Source organism: Manis javanica, chromosome 3 (genome assembly GCF_040802235.1).
Source record: "Manis javanica isolate MJ-LG chromosome 3, MJ_LKY, whole genome shotgun sequence".
Taxonomy (NCBI): Eukaryota; Metazoa; Chordata; class Mammalia; order Pholidota; family Manidae; genus Manis; species Manis javanica.
Genome location: NC_133158.1, coordinates 165,363,979 through 165,384,186, shown reverse-complemented (window position 1 = coordinate 165,384,186; position 20,208 = coordinate 165,363,979). Strand labels below are relative to the sequence as shown.

The 20,208-nt window shown below is 37.2% G+C and overlaps 1 protein-coding gene across 3 annotated transcripts in view; it reads left to right on the top strand.

Annotated features, from left to right (window-relative positions):
• The window catches only part of GK5 (glycerol kinase 5), a 69,199-nt gene extending 54,051 nt beyond the window's left edge, over positions 1-15,148 (top strand). For all 3 annotated transcript variants that reach the window (XM_037005347.2, XM_017641867.3, XM_073232324.1), the window contains 3 exons: positions 840-899; positions 1,475-1,608; positions 11,700-15,148. In XM_037005347.2, coding sequence (XP_036861242.1) covers positions 840-899; positions 1,475-1,608; positions 11,700-11,848 — 343 coding nt within the window. In that variant the 3' untranslated portion in view covers positions 11,849-15,148. The remainder of the gene's footprint in view (positions 1-839; positions 900-1,474; positions 1,609-11,699) is intronic.
• The last annotated feature ends 5,060 nt before the right edge of the window (positions 15,149-20,208 follow it).

Genomic DNA, 20,208 nt, shown 5'->3' with positions numbered 1-20,208 from the left:
CAGTGTTGTCATTTCCTGTTTATTAGTTTCTAAACCAATTTAAGAAATATATTAACTGTTTATATCTTTAAATTCATTCTGTATATGATATAATCTGCTTTTTGCTAATTTCCTCAGAATCTATTATTTTCATATTTACTAGTACCAATACCACTTAGGTTTGGTATCTGCAAATTGAATGATTTTTTAAAAAAATATCCAATTTCTTAAGTATAAGAGATTCACAATTTGAACTTCAAAAATATCCTTATTCATAAGGGAGAATTCTAACAGTACTTCTGCTAATCTCAAAGACTGAATCATCAAAATTATTCTTTATGTATATTTCCCTGAGGTCTTTTGTTATGGGGAAGGTGTAGCTTATTAAAATTATGACTGTGACTGTCATAAATATGGAACATCTGTAATGTTTAAAATAAAATTTTTTGTGATTAAAAAAATGATTATTTTTCTATTTTGATGAATTCTATTAGATGTTATTTATGGTATGTCATCTTAATAGCTCTCTAAATGGATGCATGCTTTACATTTTTATTTGTAAGAATAACAATAGGTTTAATCTTATATAAGTTAGAGGTTTTAAACTTTTCCTATAAACTTAAAATTGTGCTCTCTTGGCATGAAGGTGAAAAGCACAAGGTCCTGAGCCTCTTGTTTTATTTGATGTATGTTACCAACTTTTACCTAGCATAATCTCTTTCTTCAATATTTTCTTTCACATATTGTGTAGATGTCATGTTAATAAAGCCACAGTTTTAATTTTTCTAGGTTGGAAAAAATAGGGAATTATCATGATATGAATGTCCTCTAAATAATTACTATCTTGTTTTTTTAATTAGAAACAAACAGTTATATGAGTTGATGCAGAAAGAGATCCATATTCCAATAACAAAAATCCGGTATGTAAACTTTGTTTCTAAAATATTTAATTAAAAATTAGAAGGGTAGCTGCAATTAGTATTTTCATCCGTATGATTATTCAAGATTTCAATAAGAATTTATGCCTAGCTTCTTTACACAAACTTTTTGGTCATAGCAATTTGGAGAGGAAAGGAAAGCTAATTTTGAATTTATGGAGAATATAACACAACTATGGAATTTGGGAGGATTTGAGCACCTATGTATGTATTATAAAAATCTTCTAACATCTCTTTTTGTGTATGTATGGCTATCCTTTTGGCATGGAAGTATAAACTTTCCTTTGCTGGAATGTCCAAATGAATTATTATGTTGGCTATTCACTTGGCGTATTTTCACTAGTCCCAGGACAAACAGGGTAGGAATAAGAAAAGCAATTAAAGATGATCTGATAATGATCCTATATCGCCAGATAAATGCTGAGTGATACAGTTTTGGAATTAAAAGGTTAATCCTAAAATTAAGGACCTAAAAAAAAAGTGACCCTTTTAAAAAAATTAATAATGTTTTTATGCTTTTGTTGGAATAATTTCTCAAAATATCTTGCTCCTCATAGGGCAGATGGAGGAGTTTGTAAGAACAATTTTGTCATGCAGATGACATCAGACCTGATTAATGAGACTATCGAGAGACCCGTGCACACTGACATGTCCTGCCTGGGTGCAGCTTCGCTAGCCGGCCTTGCCGTTGGTATGTGTGGATTTTATAAAAACTCGAGCTGTCTTGCAAGCTATTTCTTGGAGATAGCATTTCTTCTTCCTCACAAAATTATAGAGAGGATCTGGAAAGCCCTGGTGTTCATTAAGCTCCATACATATATGCATACTGCTCGCAAAACCCTCCTGCAATCTCCTCGTAGGTGAGTCTTACACCTCTTCCATCCTTACTTCACACCTTCAGTCAGAAGTATAAGGCAAGGAAAATTAATTTTCTGGTCTTTAAAAAGGGAGGATCTCTGGGTAACTTTCTGAGTAGATAGGTTTGTCTTTGGTGTTACAAACCACTCCATTCTTTTATTTATTAACATTTGTGAAGTAACTACTGCATGACTGAATAAAGAGTTTGGAAGGCATAGTCCCTGCTATGGAAGTTCTTGGTGAGAGTCAGACAAGTCAAAGAAAGATGATATTGTGTGATAAACCAGCCAGAGCATTAGCAAATGGTATAGGCTTCCCAGAGGAGGTAGCATACAGCTCAATTTTGAAGGGGTTAGCAGCCAGCCAGGTGAAGAGAGGCTATGAGGCTAGTGGTCCAGTAAAAAAAGCAGCTCTTGCAAAGGTCTTGGTCCACTGTGGGAAGTGCTGATACAGTGAGAGCCAGAAGGAGGCTAGAGAGGTGCATCAAGGGCCAGTTGTGGTGGACCTCAAAGAGGAGCTTGAACTTAATCATGAAGGATTGGAGAGCCACTGAAGAATTCTGAGCAGGGGAGGGATAAGGACAGGTCTGCATTTGGCAATCACTGAAAGGATTAGTTGGGAAGGGTGAAGAATGGATGTGGGGAGGCCAATTAGAGGGCTCCCCAGGAAGCAGGATGCCTTGGGACACTGGGAGTATGTGTTCCTGTATGGAGTGGAGGAATGTGTGCAAAATAGGGTATTTTACAGTTAAAAATTTTAAGCTAATATTTAGCATATTAAAGTTAGAAATCCAAAAAGCATGAAATCTTGGTAGATTTTGAACTTTCTTTTAAACTTTATGCTACTAAAAATCTGTTAACTTTTAATAAAATTAAAACAGTCACTTTCATTTGCTCATTGATTATTTTTTTTTATTGAACTATCAATACAAAATCTTATACTGGTTTCAAGTATACAACACTGTGGTTCAACAGTTACCCATATTAAATTCTCACTTACTAGTGCAGTTACTATTTGTCAACATAGGGAGATGTTACAGAATCATTGGCTGTATTCTCCATGTTGTATCACCTTCCCATAACCAACTTATATTATGATGGAGAATTTTTGTGTCCCTTGATTCCCCTCATGCTCCCTACCCACCCCAACCCCTCCCTCATGGTAACCACCAGTCTCTTCTCAGTGTCTATGAGTTAACCACTATTTTGATCATTTTGTTTTGCTTTTAGGTTCCACAAATGAGTGAAATCATTTGGTACTTGTCTCTTTCTCCAGCCTGACTTATTTTACTGAGCATAATACCCTCTAGGTCCATACATATTGTTGCAAATTACAGGATTTCTTCTTATGGCTGAATAATATTCCACTGTGTATATGTACCACTTCTTTATCCATTCATCTACTGATGGACACTTAGGTTGCTCCCATAACTTGGCTCTTTCAATAATGCAGTAATAAACATAGGGATGTATACACCTTTTTGAATCAGGGATTTTGTTTTCTTTGGGTGTAAATTCCTAGAAGTGGAATTATGGGGTCTTATGGTATTTCTACTTTTTAGCTTTTTGAGGAACATCCATATTGCTTTCTGCAGTGGTTGCATCAATTTACCTTCCCACCAACTTTGTAGAAGGGTTCCCTTTTTTCTACATCCTTGTCAGCACTTGTTATTTTTTGTCTTTTGTATAGTGGTCATTCTTATTTTTTAAATTTTTTATTAACGTATTATTGATATACACTCTTACAAAGATTTCACATGAAAAAACAATGTCATTACTACATTTACCCATATTATCAAGTCCTTACCCATACCCCAATGCAGTCACTTGTGGCAGCAAGATGCCACAGATTCACTATGTGCCTCCTCTGTTCTACACTGTTCTCCCCATGATCCCCCACACCATATGTACTAAACATAATATCCCTCAATCCCCTTCTCCCACTCTCCCCACCTGCCTTCCCACACCCCTCCCCTTTAGTAACTACCATTTCATTCTTGGAGTCTCTGAGTCTGCTGCTATTTTGTTCCTTCAGTTTTGCTTCCTTGTTATACTCCACAAATGAGGGAAATCATTTGGCATTTGTCTTTCTCCGCCTGGCTTATTTCACTGAGCATAATGTCCTCCAGCTCCATCCATGTTGTTGCAAATGGTAGGATTTGTTTCTTTCTTATGGCTGAATAGTATTCCATTGTGTATATGTACCACCTCTTCTTTATCCATTCATCTACTGATGGACACTTAGGTTGCTTCCATATCTTGGCTATTGTAAATAGTGCTACAATAAACATAGGGATGCATATATCTTTTTGAGTCTGAGGAACTGTATTCTTAGGGTAAATTCCAAGGAGTGGGATTCCCAGGTCAAATGGTATTTCTATTTTTAGTTTTTTGAGTAACCTCCATATTGCTTCCACAATGGTTGAACTAGCTTACATTCCCACCAGCAGTGTAGGAGGGTTCCCCTTTCTCCTCATCCTCGCCAGCATTTGTTGTTCTTAGTTTTTTCTGTGCTGGCCATCCTTACTGGTGTGAGGTGATATCTCATTGTGGTTTTAATTTGCATTTCCCTGATGATTAGTGATGTGGAGCATCTTTTCATGTGTCTGTTGGCCATCTGAATTTCTTCTTTGGAGAGCTGTCTCTTCATATCCTCTGCCCATTTTTTAATCAGGTTATTTGCTTTTGGGTGTTGAGGCGTGTAGTAAGTTCTTTATATATTTTGGATGTGAACCCCTTGTTGGATATGTCATTTAAAAAAATATTCTCCCATACTTAGGATGCCTTTTTGTTCTGTTGATGGTGTCCTTTGCCATGCAGAAACTTTTTAGTTTGATGTAGTCCCATGAGTTCATTTTTGGTCTTGTTTCTCTTGCTCGAGGAAATGCGTTCAGGAAGAAGTTGTTCATGCTTATATTCAGTAGATTTTTGCCTATGTTGTCTTCTAAGAGTTTTATGGTTTCATGACTTACATTCAAGTCTTTAATCCATTTTGAGTTTACTTTTGTGTATGCGGTTAAACAATAATCCAGTTTCATTCTCCTGCATGTAGCTGTCCAGTTTTGCCAACACCAGCTGTTGAAGAGGCTGTCATTTCCCCATTGTATGTCCATGGCTCCTTTATCATGTATTAATTGACCATATACGGTTGGGTTTATATCAGGGCTCTCTAGTCTGTTCCATTGGTCTATGGGTCTGTTCTTGTGCCAGTACCAAACTGTCTTGATTACTGTGGCTTTATAGTCAAACTTGAAGTTGAGGAGCATAATTCCCCAAGCTTAATTCTTCCTTCTCAGAATTGCCTTAGCTATTTGAGGTCTTTTGTGGTTCCATATGAATTTTAGAATGATCTGCTCTAGTTCGTTGAAGAATGCTGTTGTATTTTAATAGGAATTACATCAAATCTGTAGATTGCTTTAGGCAGGATGGCCATTTTGACAATATTAATTATTCCTATCCAAGAGCACGGGATGTGTTTCCATTTATTGGTATCTTCTTTAATTTTTCTCATGAGTGTCTTGTAGTTTTCAGGGTATTGTTCTTTCATTTCCTTGGTTAGGTTTATTCCTAGGTATTTTATTCTTTTTGATGCAACTGTGAATGGAATTGTTTTCCTGATTTCTCTCTCTCTGCTAGTTCATTGTTAGTGTATAGGAATACCACAGATTACTGTGTATTAATTTTGTATCCTGAAACTTTGCTGAATTTAGATATTAGATCAAGTAGTTTTGGAGTAGATTCTTAAGGGTTTTTTATGTACAAATCATATCATCTGCAAACAGGGACAGTTTAACTTCTTCCTTGCTAAATGGATGCCTTTTACTTCTTTATATTGTCTGATTGCCATGGCTAGGACCTCCAGTACTATGTTGGATAGAAGTGGGGAAAGTGGGCATCCTTGTCTTGTTCCCAATTTTAGGTGAAAAACTTTCAGCTTCTCGCTGTTAAGTATAATGTTGGCTGTGGGTTTGTCATATATGGCCTTTATTATGTTGAGGTACTTGCCCTCTATACCCATTTTGTTGAGAGGTTTTATCATGAATGGATGTTGAATTTTGTTCCACAAATTTTTGAGTAACCTCCATAATGCTTTTTCAGCATCTATGGAGATGATCATGTGGTTTTTGTTCTACTTTTGGTTGATATGGTGGATGATGTTCATGGATTTTCAAATATTGTACCATCCTTGCATCCCTGGGATGAATCCCACCTGATCATGATGGATGATCCTTTTGACGTATTTATGAATTCGGTTTGCTAATATTTTGTTGAGTATTTTTGCATCTATGTTCATCAGGGATATTGGTCTGTAATTTTCTTTTTTTGTTGTGTCTTTGCCTGGTTTTGGTATTAGAGTGATGCTGGCCTTATAGAATGAGTTTGGAAGTATTCCCTCTTCTACTCTTTGGAAAACTTAAAGTAGGATGGGTATTAGGTTTTCACTAAATGTTTGATAAAATTCAGTGGTGAAGCCATCTGGTCCAGGCATTTTGTTCTTAGGTAGTTTTTTGATTACCAGTTCTATTTCGTTGCTCATAATTGGTCTGTTCAGATTTCCTGTTTCTTCCTTGGTCAGCCTTGAAAGGTTGTATTTTTCTAGAAAGTTGTCCATTTCTTCTATGTTATCCAGTTTGTTAGCATATAATTTTTCACAGTATTTTCTAATAATTCTTTTTATATCTGTGGTGTCGTAGTGATTTTTCCTTTCTCATTTCTGATTCTGTTTATGTGTGTAGACTCTCTTTTTTTCTTGGTAAGTGTGGCTAGGGGTTTTATCTATTTTGTTTATTTTCTTGAAGAACCAGCTCTTGCTTTCACTGATTCTTTCTATGTTTTATTCTTCTCGATTTTATTTATTTCTGCTCTAATCTTTATTATGTCCCTCCTTCTACTGACTTTGGGCCTCATTTGTTGTTTTTCTAGTTTCATTAATTGTGAGTTTAGACTGTTCATACAGGATTGTTCTTCTTTCCTGAGGTAGGCCTATATTGCAATATACTTTCCTCTTAGCACAGCCTTCGCTGTGTCCCAGAGATTTGGGGTGTTGAATTATTGTTGTCATTTGTCTCCATATGTTGCTTGATCTCTGTTTTTATTTGGTCATTGATCCATTGGTCATTTAGGAGCATGTTCTGAAACTCCATGTGTTTGTGGGCTTTTTCATTTTCTTTGCATAATTTATTTCTAGTTTCATACTTGTGTGGTCTGAGAAACTGGTTGGTACAATTTCAATCTTTATGAATTTACTGAGGCTCTTTTTGTGGTCTAGTATATGATCTTTTCTTGAAAATGTTCCATGTGCACTTGAGAAGAATGTGTATTCTGCTGCTTTTGGGTGTAGAGTTCTGTAGATATCTGTTAGCTCCATCTGTTCTAATGTGTTGTTCAGTGCCTCTGTGTCCTTACTTATTTTCTGTCTCGTTGATCTGTCCTTCAGAGTAAGTGGAATGTTGAAGTCTCCTGGAATGAATGTAGTGCATTCTATGTCCTCTTTTAATTCTGTTAGTATTTGTTTCACATAGGTAGGTGCTCCTGTGTTGGGCACATAGATATTTATAATGGTTATATCTTCTTGTTGGATTGACCCCTTTATCATTATGTAATGTCCTTCTTTGTCTCTTGTGAGTTTCTGTGTTTTGAAATGTATTTTGTCTGATACAAGTACTGCAACACCTGCTTTTTTCTCCCTATTAGTTGCATGAAATATCTTTTTCCATCCCTTCATTTTTAGGCTGTGTATGTTTTGGGGTTTAAAGTGAGTCTCTTGTAGGCAGCATATTGATGGGTCTTGTTTTTTATCCATTCTGTGACTCTGTGTCTTTTTATTGGTACATTCAGTCCATTTATGTTTAGGGTGATTATCGATAGGTATGTACTTATTGCCATTGCAGACTTTAGATTTGTGGTTACCAAAGGTTCAAGCTTAACTTCCGTACTATCTAAGAGTCTAACTTATCTCACTTAATACGCTATTACAAACATAATCTAAAGGTTCTTTTTCTCCTACTTTTTCTTCCTCCTCCATTCTTTATATATTAGGTATCATATTCTGTACTCTTTTTCTACCCCTTGATTGACTTCGGGGATTGTTAATTTAATTTTGCATTTGATTAGTATTTAGGTGTTCTACTTTCTTTACTGTGGTCTTATTACCTCTGGTGATAGCTATTAAACCTTAGGAACCCTTCCATCTGTAGCAGTCCCTCCAAAATTGACTGTAGAGATGGTTTGTGGGAGGTAAATTCTTTCAGCTTTTGCTTATCTGGGAATTGTTTAATGATAGATAAATTTAAATGTCAAATTTAAATGATAATCTTACCGGATAAAGTAATCTTGGTTCCAGGCCCTTCGGCTTCATTACATTAAATACATCTTGCCACTCCCTTCTGGCCTGTAAGGTTTCTGCTGAGAAGTCTGCTGATAGCCTGATGGGCTTTCCTGTGTATGTGATCTTATTTCTCTCATGGCTGCATTTAATAGTCTCTCCCTATCCTTTATCTTTGCCATTTTAATTACTGTATGTCTTGGTGTTGTCTTCATTGGATCCCTTGCATTGGGAGATCTGTGGATCTCCATGACCTGAGAGACTATCTTCTTCCCCATATTGGGAAAGTTTTCAGCAATTACCTCCTCAAAGACACCTTCTATCCCTTTTTCTCTCTTTCTTCTTCTGGTACCCCTATAATGCGAATATGGTTCCGTTTGTATTGGTCACAGAGTTCTCTCAATGTTCTTTCATTCTTCAAGATCCTTTTTTCTCTCTGTGCCTCAGCTTCTTTGTATTCCTCCTCTCTAATTTCTGTTTCATTTATTGTCTCCTCCACCATATCTAATCTGCTTTTAACACCCTCCATTGTGCTCTTCAACAGTTGGATCTCCGACCGGAATTCATTCCTGAGTTCTTGAGTATCTTTCCGTACCTCCATAAGCATGTTAATGATTTTTATTTTGGATTTTGTTTCAGGAAGGGTCATGAGAGTTCCATGTAATCTTTCTCAGGAGTTATATTAATTTTATTGTGAACCAGGTTCCTTTGTCATTTCATATTTGTATATGGCGCCCTCTAGTGTCCAGAAGCTCTACTCTCTGGAGCTGCTCAGCCCCTGAAGCAATGTCCAGGGTCACAGGGGAGTGGTATTGGTGCCTGGGGGGAGGAAAGAGCTGTTCTCTGCCTCCCGGCTTCTATGCCTGTCTCCAGTGCCTGAACCAGTGGGCAGAGCACACAGGTATAAGGTTCTATGCTTTGCGTTTGTAGTTGCTCTAGACAGATCTTCCCTCTGGCTGGCCTAACACCAGGGTAGGGTGTGCCAGTTTGCGAGCCAGGTGGGGCTGGCTGGGAGAATGGCGCAGTCAGCTGTGTATCATGGAGGGGGTGCTTGGAACTGTGCAGCCAGCCAGGGAGCTGGAGTACCTGGAAATCGTGAAAGCTCCCAATCTGCTGGGCAGAGTGCACCCGGACAATTTTGTCTACCTGTCCTTTCCCCTGAGCAGTAAGCTCTGTGCAATTCTTGCCCCTTTAGCAGTCCTCTTGCTAAGGGCTTCCTTATTAGGGAGTCTCTCAGACTGCTCTCCTTTCTTTTGTTCAAGAGCAGCTGGATATGGATCCCTGCTTTCCACAAGTAGCCAGAATCTCAGTCTCTCCAGGAATTCTTCCTGTCTTAGCTTTCCAACCCCCTAATCATGAGAGTATCATGAAAGCACCATGAAATGTAGGTTTGTGCTCCCAGAGCAGATCTCTGGAGTTAGGTATTCAGCAGTCTTAGGCCTCCATCCCCTCTCTGCTCCATTTCTCTCCCTCCTGCTGGTGAGCTGGGGTGGGGGAAGGACTTGCATCCTGTCAGGCCACAGCTTTGGTACGTTACCCTGTTCCATAAGGTCTGCTCTTTTTTCCAGGTGTATACAGTCTGGCGCAGTCCTCTTTCCTGTTGCTCTTTCAGGATTAGTTGTATTAATTATATTTTCATATTATATGTGGTTTTAGGAGGAAGCCTCTGTCTCACCTCTCACTCCGCCATCTTTAATGCCATCTGTATAGTGGCCATTCTAACTGGTGTGACATGATATCTCACTGTGATTTTGTTTGCATTTTCTTAGCATTGATTCATATTTAACTAATTCAAGTAGAAGAAAATAACTTCCCTTAAATAATCATTTCCATTTACATATTTAAATTCCTTTGTATATTTCAATTCTTACAAATTTAATGTAGTTGATTTTCTTTTTAATGGTTTCTTTCATATGCCTAACTGGCAAACTTGGAACTATAACAGGGGAAATCTCAAATATTTAAACAAACTCTTACAAAATGAATAGAGGTAGCTTACAATTACAGTAAATTAAATGCTCATAAACATTCTAGTACTGTTTATAAGACTAATAAAATTCTTCTACCCTTTTTACCTTGTAAGACTAAATATGTCAGACTATCTTAACATTTAAAATGCTTCTAAATAATGAACAAATGCAAATTATTCTCATGTGTAACATAGTAGCTTGAATTTGATCTACTTTATTATGTCTATATTTAATTTCATAGCTTTTCCATACAAAGATACTTCACTGACTATGGGAAGCAGTTTTTCCTTCTCTGAAAAGCTGAGATTTCTGGTTGGATTGCTTTTCTCTCAGAAATCTGAGACCAGAAATCCTTTATATTTTCAAAATTCACGCAGAGACTGGATCTATTTATACAAATTTAATAAAATTACTTTTAAAAATACATATGCTTTGGGAGGATGGGTGGGAAGGGAGGGAGAAGGTGGGGGAAGAAAATAGGGGGCCTTACAATTAGCATATATAATGTGCGGGGGGCATGGGGAGGGCTGTACAACACAGAGAAGACAAGTAGTGATTCTACAGCATCTTACTATGCAGATGGACAGTGACTGTAATGGGGTATGTGGTGGGGACTTGGTGAAGGGGGGAGTCTGGTAAACATAATGTTCCTCATGTAATTATAGATTAATGATACCAAAAAAAATATATATATGCCTTAAACTGTAATAATAAATTCAGGAAACAAAGATTTTTAAGAACATGCTTATTTTCATGACTAGATTTATCTAACTCTAGTATGCTAATGAAAACTATCTTTGGTCTTTTAATAATTTCCATAAATTAATTGATATCTCTAAATATGGATGTCTAAAATGCTGACTTTGTAAATAGAAAGATTACCTGACAGAAAATTTTACAAGAAAGAATTTTATGTGTCAGCCTCATTGGTAAGAGATTAAAATATACTTAATGAAGACTTCTCAACTAGGTTAATACTTCAGTGTAGGTGAGATGTACCAAGTTCATCAACAAGACACCTCTACCTTTCCAGAGTACTTATAATTATAGTTATAAATGTTTTTTCTTGCTGCTTTTTACGTATTATAAATCTCATGATCCTCTTTATAAAGAATAATACATAGCAGAACTACGACATTATCTTGAACTGAAATGTAAATTATTTACATGAAATACAATAATTAGATAAAGAGACTATTTATTATATTCATTCCCAACTTAGAATTTTATGGATATCCCAGGGAGTTGCTGCTTACCTTACCTATATGACAGAAATCTTAATTTATCTTTGCTTTTCTTTAATTGTATAAAAAATTTCTATATTTCTTACTTTTTCTTTCTTAATAGCAAGTCATGAAATTAAATGATGAGAGGGTGTGGCTGCTCTAGAAATGAGTGGTGCCCTGCCACACAGAAATAAAACTGATAATTAGAAATGAAAAGATTTTAAAATCCTGATGTATGTATTCCCAAGGACAATCTAACGAAATTCAAAAATAACAAATTATTTTGGTTTGTGTCTTAAGTTAATTGTTTACCTTTGCAGCAGCTCACATAGGTTTGTGGATAAACTATATGGACTCATTATTTGTCTTAAATTTGAGATTAATTTTTTTTCATCTGTTATCAGGGTTCTGGACTGATAAGGAGGAACTAAAGAAACTGAGGCAAAGTGAAATGATTTTCAAGCCACAGAAGAAATGGCAGGAATATGAAATGAATATGGAAAACTGGGTCAAAGCCGTGAAACGCTCCATGAATTGGTATAACAAGACGTAGCACTCACTGGATGACTGAAACCACAGATGACTGGTTGATATGACAGGCACAGGAGATAAAGCTCAGGGATAATCAATACAATGATGATGAGAAGAGAAGATTTAAAATGAGCTTTGCCCAAGCAAAACAAAACAAAAAAACCCTCATTATTTTTTTCATCCAAACCTTGGTAACATTCTAAGGCAACAATACCTCAAAATTTTATATCTTCTGTTTTGTAGCAAATTCCAAAGGATTTTAGCCATTTCCAATGATATTTTGACAGTCGTGGGTCCTCTGCCTTTTTATACAGGGTCAGTGGTACATATGAACATGATTGTTTGCTATCTGAGTTAGTAGTTCTGGGTCAAGCACCATTCATGCTGTGTTCCAGAATCATGTGAAAAGTGCTCCCATAATTCTTTAAAATTAAGTGGGCTCTTCAAAGTACATATAGCTAAAAAGTAAGAAAAAGAAATGTCAATTTTTGAAGCAAATATTTTATATTTAAAACTATAATTGCTTGATGTGCTATCCTAATATGAGCTCTCTGTGGCCCTCTCAGGCTTATTTGTTGGTAACTTCTTTCTTTTATTGGGCTTAAAAACACTGCCTTAATTTTTCCTTGTTTAACCAAAAGCGAAGCATTGTTTATGAATTGGAAAGCACTGAAGAAATCATTTTAGTTAATGAAACTAAAAGGGGTATTGATTCAGGAGGAACAAGAAAATACTGTAGTTTCCTTCTCAAACCTCATTTCTTAGAAAACTTCTGCTGAAGTATAGCATCCTATTTTTTACAAAATGCAAAAGATGTATAAATCTTGCCTTTCTTCTTGTGATCTTTATCTTTCTTAGTTACTAGATGCTTTCATAAGTGTCCTTTGTTTTTATTAAGTGCCTCATTGACAGAGCTTAATTTCAAGAAAGTGTCCTGATTTATTGGTGATTGAAGAATTGCCTTCATTGGGGTATTTAACTTGTCCGGGTATCTTTTTTTTGTTGTTCATTCTGCTGATCTCTGAGACATGTGCTGTGGGTAGACGTAATAAGGGTGTATTTGTGCTAATTCACTGCCCTATGGCCACTGAGCCAGGGCTCCACAGAGACGAGCAGCACCAGGTCTACATTCTCTAACTTTCTTGATAGAAACCATGTAGAGGAGGAGTGAGAGTTGTGAGTAGCTTCAGGCCAAGTGTAAAATTGTCCTAAGGCAGTTGACTACCTTCCAGCCCGTTCTGTTATTGCCCCTCCCTACATGTGGGTTAGGTTTGTTTCAGATTAGTAGCAATAATGAATTTATTTCTCTCTTGGTTAGGCTTTATCACATGAAATCCTACTGTTACCAGAGCTAGGTGTAAATAATAATGTAATTAAAGAAGTGACTGTTAATGGGAATTTTGTGGCTGCTGTTAGATATGTCCGTTTCAAGAGAGTTAGACACATAGAACTAAGGATCAAATTGCATTTCTGCAAATTCCATTTCAGTGAACTTTGTCATCTTAAATTATTAAAAATTTTTGATGGAGTCATTAGAACAAATAGAGTATCAGTAACTCCATTAATTAAGAGTTGGAAATGTTTTTAAGTAGAGGTGTTTTGTTTACTGTAAGTCAGATCCCATTATGTAGATAGAATCTTACTCTTTTTTTCTTTTCTTCTGTCCTTTTTATGAAGCTTAGTGGCCAATTAAGGGCTTTCTTACCAAAATTATTTGAAAGCTGCATATTATTTCTTACAGATTCTGCTTCTCAGCAGGTCTGATTTCATAGAAAATAAAGTCACTTTCTGTTAGGATATACTGAATTATAATATGTTAGCTTAGGAAATGGTTGCTAGCAAAAAGAGGTTGGTAGTATCTTAGAGTTTCAACTTCGCTGGTTAATGAGGTAAAAGAGAATCTCATGATAACATTAAATTTTCTCCTGTTTTTATCTACCATCCATGTCCCTATGATTGCATCCTCTGTGGTCTTAATGAGTGGGTTCATGACTTCAGTGTAGGGTTAATGTCTGCAGGTCATCTTTGATTTGATCTTCCTTTTCATCTCTTAACAAAAGAGATGATCACTCTCTTTTATCTGCCTCTGGGCAAGACTTCACTAAACTGGAAGTTCCCTGAACACAGAAACCACATCTACTTCCACAGAACTGAACTTGGTGCCTTCATTATCTGTGGGATGAAATTTTTACTTTATAAGTGCAACTCTTTTTGCATATGTGTTTTATTCTTAATGTTACATACATTTGTTGATAGGGAACAGTTTTTATTACAAGTAAAATATGTTTTATTGGATTAAGAAGGGCTACTTTGTTTTGAGAGCTAGAATCCTTATAATGCTTAATTTAAAAATTATTTATATGTTTATATATGTGCATATATATTTGTGTAGGGATAGGCATTCATAAATACATAGTTATATTAACTTTCTAAGGTACAATTAAAGCCTTTCTCTTCACTGGCTGTGACTATGGATGACTAACAGATTGAATCTTAAGAACACTGGTGTTAGAGGGAAGAAACTTCAGAATTAGCCCCTTCTGCAAGGCACTAGTACTGGGGACCAATCTTTAATTAAAGATCTAGCGGAGAAGTTTGGCAAGAATTTTTTAATTCTTTGAGGGGAGACATAGCTGGACACTGGAGTTGTTCAATTTTAAGTGGGTCTAGAGTCATCCCAGATAGTCAGGAAGGCTTGAATGTAACCCAGAGGATTCTGAATCTCTTTGGCAAATTTAGATCATGTTTCTCAGTTAGAATTATACCATACTCTGGACCTGTCTGGTCCTAGAATCATCATCAACCTAAAGCCAGGTTATGTAGTTCAAACCAGTCAAAATGTGTAGCCCCTAAGAAGTCAAATAGGTGATCCAGAATCACATTGGATTTAAAAATTTTGGAGCAACATTGCCATGAATATTTTTATACTAGCATCTATTCTAAGTTACTATCTTGTCACCATATTCCCATGGGATCCTTCCCCTAGAGGAATGCAGAAATGATCTTGTCAATGGGAATGATAGAGGCAGGAACCTCCAGAATCAGGTATTCCTGAAATTCTCTGTTCCATTATTCTATTTCCACTGTTTTTCCCCCTTTGCTATAAATTTGTTTTATTAAAATAAAGTAGCCATATCTGTACAGATACCTCTCTTACATATTTAGAAAATAAGCGATATAAGCTTTCCAATTTAAATGAGCCATATCTTTACAAGAAACTGCCAAACTGTTTTTCGGAGGAGCTCTACCATTTTACATTCCCACCAGCAGTATATGAGTGATCCAGTTTCTCCACATCCTCACCAGCATTTGATGTCACAATTTTTTATTTAGCAATAGGTGTGTGGTTTTCTCATTGTGGTTTTAATTTGCACTTTAATTAATAATGATGTTGAACATCTCTTCATGTGCTTCTTTGCCATCTGTTTATCCTCTTCAGTGAAATGTCTGTTCCTCTTTTGCCCATTCGCTAATTGAGTTGTTTGCTAAATGAGCCATATCTTTAAATGAGTATCTTTTTTAAAAACTTAAAAAAAATCAGTCCAGTGACTAAAGAAATTATTAAGTAGCATTTAAAAATCCTTCTAGGCAAAATGTATATAGTACTTGAACACAATTTTATAAAGTACTGCGCAGAAGAGTTCTCATATTCCTTCTGCACTCATTAGTGGGTACTAATACTGTAGAATAGCAAAAAAGTGTCAAAGATACATTTACTTAGAATGTTAAATAGAGTGTACAAATGCGTACTTTGTGCATAGCTATCATAATGTTTCTAATCTTTTTTATTTAAAATAAACTTGTTTGCTTAAATGTTTCAAAATGATTTTGTGGAAAATTAATTAGAAATTTTCCTATTTGTGCAATACAGTTATTATAGATTCTGATTTGTATCCATCAGTAAATTCATGATTTTACTTCTCTGATGCTCTTTACAAATTCCATAGTTTTATTAAATAGTCATTGAGAACCTCATAAACATTGTTAAGATCTATCAATAAAATGTAAGATGCATAGCAAAAAGAAATATTTTTCATGTGTATGTGAATTTTTCCCTTAACTTTTTGTCTACTTTAACTTTTGGATTTTTAAAAAATTTTACCCAGAAATTCTTACTTAATATTACTTCTTGGCTTGGTTTCTGCACATTAAGAAGGTCATGAGGAAATAAGCATATGTTAACTGCACTTGAGACTCAAGATAAATTTTGGTCTTAGGATTATGATAGAAGAAAGCTTTTCTGACAACCCGCCTCTTAGGCCCTGTTAGCCTTATTCCATACTCCACATTCTTGCACAAGGGAAATGACTAGAGAACAGAGTTAATTCTTGGTGGTGGGAAAATGATATAATTTGTTGTGACAATGTACTGTAACTTTAAATATTTAGAAAAATTTTAAATAACTGGAGGAAAGATAATTTCAAATACTAATGTGATGGAATTAACCTAGCAGCTGTTAAAAATCCCTTCTGAAGATATGTCAAAGAAATAATCTTCCCATGTTTTCTTCCGCCTGCTACTTCTATAGCTTTTCTTCTTCCTTCCTAATTACAACCCTGAAATAGAATTCATGCCTCATATCGAATTTACCAAGTATCATAATTCCTCCAAGTGGTAAAGATACCTCAAGACAAATGCTGGGCATAGAAGCCACAGGGCATAAATCTGCAAAGAAGTAAAAAGCTAACCTTTTCAAACAATATGGCTTCTCTCTCACTTACCAACTTTACATTTCCCTGTATGGCTCCGGAAGATGACTGGTTAGCCAGAGACGGGTAAGATTCCTCAAGGGAGGAACAACCTAAGACAGGCACAGTCACAGGGGGGCCATCAGGTGAGAAATTGGGGATAAACAGAGGTGAGGCTTAGAACCTCACCCCCCGTTTTGAGAGAAATCTTCTGCATCCGTGGATGTATTACTGCCCTTGTCTAGCTTGGATTAACACATAGTCTACAGGCACACACCTGATCATCTACATTTGCTCTCTTACAACACTAAACTATGTTTTCTACCTTTATCTTGCATCTACCTACCACTTCAGCATTTTATTAAAAATAATAATAATAATAATAAAGGGAGAAATGTGGGATCCACATATAAATCAAGTATAAAAATCAAACGAATATTCATATTTGACCTGATTGTTTATAGTTCATAATGCGTGATCAAAACTGAAAGTTTCTGTGATGACTGCCCTTGTACTGTTCACCATGTAAGAACTTATTCACTATGTAAGAATTTGTTCACCATGTAAGAACTTGTTCGTTGTGCTTCAGAAGATCGGAGACTGATGAGAGTTGGGCTTGGGGTTGATTAATGATTGTGCATTGAGTCCCCTGTACAGAATTTTATTGTTGTTAATTGTTAACAACCATTTGATCAATAAATATGAGAGATGCCCTCTCAAAAAAAAAAAATCCCTTCTGAAAATTATCATCTAAAATTATTTGGTAAACTACAATGAAATAGTGAATAATCTATATACATTGTGAATTAAAGACATTTTTATTCAGTGTTTCTCTGAACTTCATTGCTTTGGATTTGTACACCTATCTAGTGACATCCGTACAGTGGAGGATTCGGTCAGATGATCTGGATTCCATTCCTGGACCATAATGTAACTCATGGTATCGTTCCATAGTAGGACATTTAAAAGATGGTAAACATTCAGTTATTAGAAGAAAGGCAGGGATTTAGTTTTGATTTTATTTTACTCAAAGTAATACTAGTCTAAGGAGGAGGACAAGGAAGGGAGGGGTATTATGGAGATACGTGGAGCTGACTTCTGAAATTTATCTATTTTATAGCAATATTTTTAAAGAATCTGGCTTATGTAAAAGAAATTGTAGGAAAAAATAAATGGGGATGATAGGGAGTAATAGGGGATTTTTGCTATTTAGGAAGAGAACCAGAGGTGAAGACTCTAAGGCTAGTATGTTAAATTTGCTAACTTCCCCTTCTCCCTCACCCCGCACTTGGGCAAGAACATTAGCTACCAGATCCCAGGGAATTCTCATATCCTCTGACTTACTCAGAGGCCCTTGTCCTGTCTCTCTCCCAGAAAGTCCTGTCTCTTGTCAACATCCCAGCTTCATCACAGAACACTCCAGAACTGAGAAGAACTTGAAATTTTACTCTGAGTCAACTGCTTACAGTTCCATGGATACTGGCAGAAGATTGGAGACCCTAGAGTCAGAGATAAAGGACTTGATTACTCATTGGACAGCAAACATCATGATCATATTTGCAATGGTTCCCTTTGCCTTTCAACTCCTGTGTGGAGAATGCAGGTGAATGCTCTACAGTGGGTTAGCAGTACAGCTGAGGAATCAACCTTAGGAAACTTGAGGCTTTTGGAGCAACATTGCCATGAATATTTTTATACTAGCATCTATAGTAAATGTGCCTGATGTTTGCTCGCAGAGGAGATAATTTTTGTTTCGTTGGACAGGGAACAAAACTGCCCTTCACTCTAGAGGGAGACACTCTCTCTTTTACAACTCAGGTCTCAATGCCTCTGCTCACAAGACAAGCAGAAACGAAAGATCCATGTGGAATTGCCTTCCAACAATAACTTCATTATCTTAATTGTGGCAGTGGGTTCATGGGTGTATACATGTCAAATCTCATCAAAGTATTCACTTCATACTGTATGTCAGTTTCACCTCAATGCACCGGGAAGAAGAAAAGACCTGCTACTCAGGTATGCTGCTGGGACCAGTAGGCTGTCACCAGAGTGCTTTTCAGAAAAGCCGAATTTCAGGCTTCATTCCAGACCTACTAAATCGGAATATGTGTTTTAGTAAGATCCCCGGTGTTTAGTTTTTTTACTTATGTTGAAATGATTTTAGACTTAGAGAAAAGTTGTAAAGATAGTGCAGAGTTCCCCCTTTCACTCAGCTTCCCCTAATTAACACTTTATGTAATCATAATATAATTAGTCAAATCTGGAAATTCACACTGATACAGTAGTAGTAACTAATCCACAGACCTTATTAGAATTTTGCCAGTTTTTCAGCTAATGTCCTTTTTCTGGCCCAGTTCAATCCAGGATCCCACATTGCATTTAATTTTCATGTCCTGTTGGCAGCCGCGCTCAGAAAATAGCGCCCCATGCAGGGCAGCCGGAAGGCCCCGAACTTCCTAATGACAAATCATCCCACACCACTAAACTACATGCTAATTGCGCCTTGGCATAAGGACCAATGAGACCCACCAAATGGTTATGCTAATAAGGCATATGGAGCCGCACCAACCAGGTCAGAGCATGAGAACTATATAAGCAAGCCTCTCCTTCCCCTCTGGGTCCTGCCCAACTCATTTGTTTCACAAAGAGCTGAAGAATAAAGCTTTCTGCAGAAGAATCCTGCTGTTGTTGCGTGCTGTTCTTGCCGGCGAGGACGGGGCGCGCGACAAGTGGTGCCGAATCCCGGGAACCAGAACATCACCGGCACAGGGAGGACCCTTCAGACATCTGGAGAGGATTCAGAACTGCAGGTCAGAAGAAAGCCTGGAGGGGTAAGTTCCGAGAGGCCCCTGCTTTTTAGGATGATGGTTGATGGTTCTCTGTAAATAAGGAGGCACCATGGGGAATGCACCGTCATTAGTCACGGCGCTGCAGACAGCTCTCAAAGAGCGAAACTTGAAGGTCTCCAGCAAAGTCTTAGGATCTTTTGTGAAGGAGATAGACCGTGTGGCCCCCTGGTTCATTTGTTCAGGGTCCCTCTCAATCCCGAGCTGGGACAAACTGGGGAAAGATCTTGATAGAGAGGAGGAGGAGGGTAGCCTGAGGGGAGGCACCAGGCCCCTCTGGAAACTGATTAGAGCTTGTCTGCAAGATGAGAGATGTGAAAAGGTAATAAAAGAAGGTCAGAGAGCATTGACAGATATCCAAGAGAGCATGTCAGAAACGGAACGGGAAACAGAGCGCGCGCGGCCGAAAAAAGGCCACAAAAACGAAGGTAAAGAAACCTCAGAGTGAGGGAGAAAGCCCGCCTAGGGCAAAAGCGAAAGAGCCCCGAGAAGCGAGTGACGATCGCCTCGGAGAAAATAGTAAATACCCCTGGAAAGAGTTGAGGGACCTCCAACTCTCCAATAGGGAATCTGAGGAGGAATTAACGTCCGCAGAGGAAGGGGAAGAAAATAAAACCGCAGAGTGTAGAAGTAAGGGAACCAGCAAAGTTGAAAAGCGGACCAAGGAAAAAATGAAAGCAGGGTGTCCCCCGACGCCCTTTGCCCCGCCACCTTACGTGAGTGGCGCACTCTCCTTTTGCCACCCAGATACTCTTCAGGCAATTAGACAAATGTTTCCTGTATTTGAGGATAACGGTGTACGCTCTCACCAGCCCCTGAGCCATAAACAAGTTAAGGAGTTAGCAGAA